Raw genomic sequence first — 6,755 nt, 5'->3', positions numbered from 1 at the left:
ACAACCAGCGGAAGACAGGAGGGACAACCAGCTGAAGACAGGAGGACAACCAGTGGAAGACAGGAGGACAACCAGTGGAAGACAGGAGGACAACCAGTGGAAGACAGGAGGACAACCAGCGGAAGACAGGAGGACAACCAGCGGAAGACAGGAGGACAACCAGTGGAAGACAGGAGGACAACCAGCGGAAGACAGGAGGACAACCAGCCGAAGACAGGAGGACAACCAGCGGAAGACAGGAGGACAACCAGCGGAAGACAGGAGGACAACCAGCGGAAGACAGGAGGACAACCAGTGGAAGACAGGAGGACAACCAGCGGAAGACAGGAGGACAACCAGTGGAAGACAGGAGGACAACCAGCGGAAGACAGGAGGACAACCAGTGGAAGACAGGAGGACAACCAGCTGAAGACAGGAGGATCATCTTTGGGTCACAGCAGCGATCTGGCCTGGTGGGTCACCCTGAGGCTGGAGGGATCGCCTTTCCTTTCCTCCTTAGAACCAAACAATGAACAATCTGAAAGATAATCTTTCCAAAAGACTAAAGAAGGTTCTGGTGAACTAAACGACCGATTCTTAACCAAGTTGGGCCTGGGTTGGTTTGTCTGATTGGGAAGAACTTCTTGGGGGGACAGAATCACGTCCCTGTGTGAATCAAGAACAGAAAAGGTTCTGTTCACTGAGTTTCTAACCATTCATGAATTATTTCTGGGTCTAAACTAGACTTCATATTCCTCCTTCCTTGCAGAACAGAACCGTTTCAGAAGCCCGGTCCATGGAACAGAACATTATTTAGTTGTATCTAATGTTAGCTGCAGGTATTTTCTACAGGCCTCCTTAGAATATTACTCTCCTCCTTCACCTCCTCTTCCTCCTATCTGCTCCATACTTTGGGTTCTTTAGTTTTCCTCTTTAGAACGGGTTCTAGATGATGTTCCTGCTGTAGAAACTGTGACAAAGACCCCAGAAACCTTGTATTAATGTGAGCATTTAAATAAAACTGAGGATGTATCTAAAACATACTTCTTCTAGAACATGTTTTAAATGTGTCAGTAAATCTCTTCATGTAGTAATTACATTGGTGAATAATTATAATTGGAATCATAAGAAGGGGGACCGGAGGGTGTGTTCCAACTACAGGGGATCAAACTCCTCAGCCTCCCTGGTAAGGCCTACGCCAGGGTATTGGAGAGGAGAGTCCGACCGATAGTCGAACCTCGGCCTCAGGAGGAACAGTGTGGTTTTGGTCCCGGCCGTGGAACACTGGACCAGCTCTATACCCTCTACAGGGTACTCGAGGGTTCATGGGAGTTTGCCCAACCGGTCCACATGTGTTTTGTGGACCTGGAGAAGGCATTCGACTGTGTCCCTCGTGATGCCCTGTGGGGGGTGCTCCAGGAGTATGGAATCGGGGGCCCTTTATTAGGGGCCATCCGGTCTCTGTAGAAGCGGAGCAGGAGTTTGGTCCGCATTGCTGGCACTAAGTCGGACCTGTTCCTGGTGCATGTTGGACTCCAGCAGGGCTGCCCTTTGTCACCGGTCCTGTTCATAACTTTTATGGACAGGATTTCTAGACGCAGCCAAGGGCCGGAGGGGGTCTGGTTTGGGGACCAGTGGATTTTGTCTCTTCTTTTTGCAGATGACGTGGTCCTGCTGGCCCCCTCTAGCCAAGACCTACAGCATGCACTGTGGCGGTTCACAGCAGAGTGATGAAGATCAGCTCCTCCAAGTCCGAGGCCATGGTTCTCGACCAGAAAAGGGTGGCTTGTCCTCTTCAGGTTGGAGGGGAGTTCCTGCCTCAAGTGGAGGAGTTTAAGTATCTCGGGGTCTTGTTCACAAGTGAGGGAAGAATGGAGCGGGAGATCGACAGACGGATCGGTGCGGCTGCCACAGTAATGGGGGCGCTGTGCCGGTCCATTGTGGTGAAGAGAGAGCTGAGCCGAAAAGCAAAGCTCTCGATTTACCGGTTGGTCTACATTCCTACCCTCACCTATGGCCATGAACTTTGGGTCATGACCGAAAGAACGAGATCCCGGATACAAGCGGCTGAAATGAGCTTCCTCCATAGGGTGGCCGGGCACTCCCTTAGAGATAGGGTGAGGAGCTCGGCCATCCGGGAGGAGCTCGGAGTAGAGCTGCTGCTCCTCCACATCGAGAGGAGCCAGTTGAGGTGGCTCGGGCATCTATACCGGATGCCTCCTGGTCACCTTCCTCGGGAGGTGTTCCAGGCACGTCCCACCGGGAGGAGGCCCAGGGGACGGCTCAGGACACGCTGGAGGGACTATGTCTCTCGGCTGGCCTGGGAACGCCTTGGGCTCCCCCTGGAGGAACTGGAGGAGGTGTCTGGAAAGAGGGACGTCTGGGCGTCTCTGCTGAGTCTGCTGCCCCCGCGACCCGGTCCTGGATGAAGCGGAAGACAACAAGAACGAGTAAGATCACATAACTTCCTTACTGTTTAAATAAACCTAACATCTGATTGGTTGACCTGCACAACAACTCAGCTGTGGACCAATTACCTTGTAGTTTTAGCTGCTGATGATGTGCTGCCATGATCACATGGCCTGAGGGTTAGGGTTACAACAGTTTCAATAAATAATAATGTCTTTAATTATTTGGAGATAAAGGATTGGTTTAATTGACACATGCGTTCAGTCCACCTGCGCTGTGTCTGACTAATAATTAATATATTATAAATATAATAACAGGAGGACATCTGTGTGTCGTCCACTTCTAGGAAGTTTAAATGTTTTCCACCAGAAATCTCTCTGGAAGGCTCCACAGCAGCAGAACATCTAGCCTCCATTTCCCACAATGCACCCCACTGTGACTCACCAACATGGCGGTGGACGGCTGCATCTTTCACAGGACCCTGACCCGATCCAGACCCGCTCCGAACCAGGTCAGAACCCAGAGTTTTTAATCACCGGGACCGTTCTGGGGAGCTGTATTGGAGCGGCTGTTATCGGCCACCATCCCGCCTCTGTGATCGGATCCTCCACCAGACTCCATTCAGAACCCAACAGGTTTAGGCGGGTCCGCTCAGTAAGAACAGCAGGTGTTCTGTGGAGTTCGGTTTGTCTCAGATTCCTATAAAACACGTTCAAGCTATCAGTTCGGCCGTATTATAGCAGCTCGGTAGCTTGAATTTGTTCGGTTCTGTTTGTTTGAACCAGTTTTTATTTGCTACATCACAGACCGATGATGTAGTTTAAACAGAAGAGGCCCAGTTTATGACCAGAACCTTTAATTAAACTGATATAACGGCGGGTTGTGTTGGGTAACATTTAGCCAGGTTAGATACACGTTTATCATTAATAAATTCATGATCCATATAATGTAGATAGATTAGTAACATTAATAATTAATGGCTCATTTTGGTTTAATCAGAGCATCATTTTCCTTTGGGTCAGTTTGTAACCACATTACCATTTCATCACTTCCTGTTTCCATTTCACACCCAAACAGTTGAATATCAGTTTATTTTTCTTTAAAGTGTGACGCTAATTGAAAGAAAACATCTACATATTGAAGGAAGTGACATCAGAGGGGAAGCCTCGGGTCATTCATTGTGTGAGCGTCAATGAGAAACTGCTCAGGTAGAAGCCAAGTTGAGTTAAAAACAGCGTTAATGTGGAGAAACGGTGCATTGCTGGTGGTGGCAGCAACACTACGACAACAACCAGTAGTCTGCACTACTTTCCTGGAGCGAAGAGGATCAGAGCTGCCTGGTTCAGAGCTGGAAAACTGCAGTCCAGTGAGCCAACATGACACGTTGTAGGTGAAGTATTATTTGAGTTTTTGAGATATTAATCAGCTGCTCCCGGTTGTAAGAAACAAGCCCGTTGCCATGGCAATGCATCACAACAAATGTCCAAAAGTAGAAAAGTATTAGGTAAAAATCCTCCAAGCTGCACAGCATCCGACACTGGAGAGGACAGTGGTCCAAAAAAAAATCTATTGTATCCTCCACAAGAGGAAGAGTTCCCAAAAATGCTACTCCAACCTGCTGCCACCTTGAGCGGCGCAATTCTAGAATAAATAATAGATAAATAGATAGACGGAGAATGTTGAAGCAGAGTCTACAGCCTCGCTGTTCAGAACATCTGATGGGAAAAGATCTCCATAAAAAAGGTTGTTGCTAAACGGATCAAGGCTCAGCAGGTCAGAACACTTCCTGGTTGCAATACTACATTTAGATCAGCAGTTATTGCTATTAATTAACATTAATTCATTAATTAATCATTATTTTTATTATTAAAATAAGATCAATTACAGGTGCATATGATATGTTTAAATTAATATTTCTCTATAGATTCTGACATAAAGATAAAAAATGACACCAGGTGGTGTCTTCAGATCCAGAATCATCTCTTGTGTCGCTGCTGCTGCTCAGCTTCACCTCTGCTTGTTTCACTCAGAGCCGTATTTACTGTAAGCCTGGATTACACTGTATCTGCTCTGGTTCGGTTCGGTCCGGTCCACTGCAAAGCCCGGAGGAGCTCCAAGAACCATAATCAGATCGCTCGATAAAAGTCATTCTGTGGAGGTTAAACAGCTTCATTTTTCATTTGATGCATCCAGATATTTTCATGTGTTTTGTTCTATGATGCATGAGTTCACTGAGTCCAGAGAAGCTTTATTTGTTGCATTTAATGTTTAATAGCTTGGTTATAATCCCTTAGTTATCCCAGTAACTGATCTAACTGATCTAATGTTAACTGCTAACACGTGTATATATAAATATATGTATTTATTAATACAATGAGATCTAGTCCGTCTTTAGAGAATTATTTTGAAAATCTGGATTTTGTGCTGGTTCTGTTTCCTGGTGGTCCGGTATGGTTCATGCATATTGACTCCGGCCGTGCTCCGGTGGGATCAGATGGTCGTCCTCACGGCTGCAGCTTCTGGTGCTCTACCTGATGAAAGCTGAATGTCTTCTCCTGATCTGCTGCGTCTCTCTGATGGTGACTGAAATATATCTACAGAAACAGATTCTAGCTGCTGTCTGTGTTTCTGCTGTTGTAGCAGCAGTCAGTTTACCTGCAGAGGTTCCCCTCTGATGTCATCAAAGACCGCAACAAAATCTAGAAGAGTTGTCTGGAAACCCTTTTTAGTGACATTTATGACCATATATCTCAACAACCGTTCATTTTAGTGGCATGAATTTACTTTTTAAAATATTGTATCAATGTTTCCTTCCCATAAATGTAATTGAATTTATCCTGGAACTGTGATGTCACAGCCACTTTAAGTTCTTTATTTGTTGCTGACTGATGGTCACAAAATTCTAAAATCTAGCATAATTTAACTTAATTATTTTCTAAAAGAGGTATATTGCCTAATTCCACTGACTGTGGTTCTGTTCCCTGTTTGGACCAGTTGAGAGATTCTGGTCAAACTAGAATAACGTGGAGCGACCAGGTACCAGACAGTTCTGTTTGGTGCCTGAAGAAGTTGACTACCAAACAATAAAAAGTACAAAGTATGAAGTGGTGAGGGGTTAAATGACCTGCAGTCCAGTAGTCTGTAGTTTCCTGCTGATTTCTGTGATTTTGTGCCCCTGCGTTTGTCTTGCAGGCGTCCTCGTCCTCTCCCGTTGTCTGCAGGGAGTCCCTGCATGTTGTGGACGTTCGCCGTTACAGCAGAGACCAGGCGTCCGCCATCTACTTTCCCCAGGCTGTCCTCAGCGGTGAGATGCTGAGGACAAAAACGGGACACAAACTGTCTTCTGATCACGTGACCTCCATCTGTCTTCTGTCCTGACCTTGTCTCCAGGTGAGGACCTGTATGACGTCACGCTGACAGACGGGGATTGCCGTCTTCAGGTGACTCTGGACCCCGGTCTGAACCAGCTGGTGGAGAGCCGAGTCCTGAAGCCGTGGTCGCCAGTTTATAACGCTACCTTCAGTCCCGCCCTGAGCGCCCAGCTCCCAGAATGCCCTGGGGCCTCTGCGGACAGAGACAGGTGAGTGTAGCCAGGTGAGAGGCTGTGCAGCAATGTAGTCAGAGCAACTGAATGAGGCTCCGCCCCCCTGCAGCTATAGACTGGTGAGCGTTCAGGTCAAAGACTCAGCAGATGATGAGGAGGAGGAAGGAGTCTGGAGGTCCCAGGTGGCCTGGGACTCGCTGCCCTGGTTCGGATCATCAGGACCAACTGGTGAGAACACATCACACCAGTAAAACCATCAGAGGAGTCTGTCTGTCCTGTCAGCTGATCGGTTTATTGGTCCATCAGGTCCACTGGTTCCACTCAGAGCCAGCAGGAGCGTGTTCCTCCCTCTGTGGAATAATGTGGACTACAGTGGAGAGGTGTGGATGGAGGCTCCGCCCACTGAGGACAGCCTGGAGGAGGAAGATGAAGAGGAGGAAGGTAGAGCCAATCACCCCACAGCTTCTCTAGGAAGTAACTAAGTAAGCAAACAATCAAATGGCTGTTTGTGTTGTCAGGACGACGGCCGTCTGTGACCGTGTCTGAGCTGCGAGACTGCTTCCTGTCTGGTCGCCGTGGCGCCATACAGTATCAGCTGATTGTGCGCATCATCAACAAGTCTCACCTGATGTACTACGGGAGGACAGACAGGAACTGCGAGTGCCCATATAAGGTCAGTGAGTCCACTCGGGTGTGGCTGAGTAATTCACCTGTAGGTCTACAGGTGGCTCTGCTTTGAAACAAGGTTAAATACGGTGGAGGATGTGTGATGCTGTGGGCCTGTTTTATCTGCAAGCCTCTGATTTAAAACCAGCAGGACCAT

At 47.7% G+C, this 6,755-nt stretch overlaps 1 protein-coding gene across 7 annotated transcripts in view; it reads left to right on the top strand.

The window, feature by feature from the left end:
- Positions 1-2,400: 2,400 nt before the first annotated feature.
- The window catches only part of si:ch73-71d17.2 (RPA-related protein RADX), a 14,418-nt gene continuing 10,063 nt past the window's right edge, over positions 2,401-6,755 (top strand). For 2 of the 7 annotated variants that reach the window (XM_047384992.1, XM_047384990.1), the window contains exons 1-6: positions 2,431-2,899; positions 5,581-5,692; positions 5,779-5,968; positions 6,042-6,160; positions 6,239-6,373; positions 6,451-6,605. In XM_047384992.1, the coding sequence (XP_047240948.1) occupies positions 2,837-2,899; positions 5,581-5,692; positions 5,779-5,968; positions 6,042-6,160; positions 6,239-6,373; positions 6,451-6,605 (774 nt within the window). In that variant the 5' untranslated portion in view covers positions 2,431-2,836. Of the gene's footprint in view, positions 2,900-4,309; positions 4,968-5,580; positions 5,693-5,778; positions 5,969-6,041; positions 6,161-6,238; positions 6,374-6,450; positions 6,606-6,755 lie in introns of those variants that run through there. The other 5 variants (XM_047384995.1, XR_007041234.1, XR_007041233.1 and 2 more) reach the window with 5 other exon arrangements.

This window comes from Girardinichthys multiradiatus, chromosome 14 (assembly GCF_021462225.1).
Source record: "Girardinichthys multiradiatus isolate DD_20200921_A chromosome 14, DD_fGirMul_XY1, whole genome shotgun sequence".
Classification (NCBI taxonomy): domain Eukaryota; kingdom Metazoa; phylum Chordata; class Actinopteri; order Cyprinodontiformes; family Goodeidae; genus Girardinichthys; species Girardinichthys multiradiatus.
Note: the sequence above shows the minus strand (reverse complement) of the source record. Positions and strands in the feature narration are given on the sequence as shown.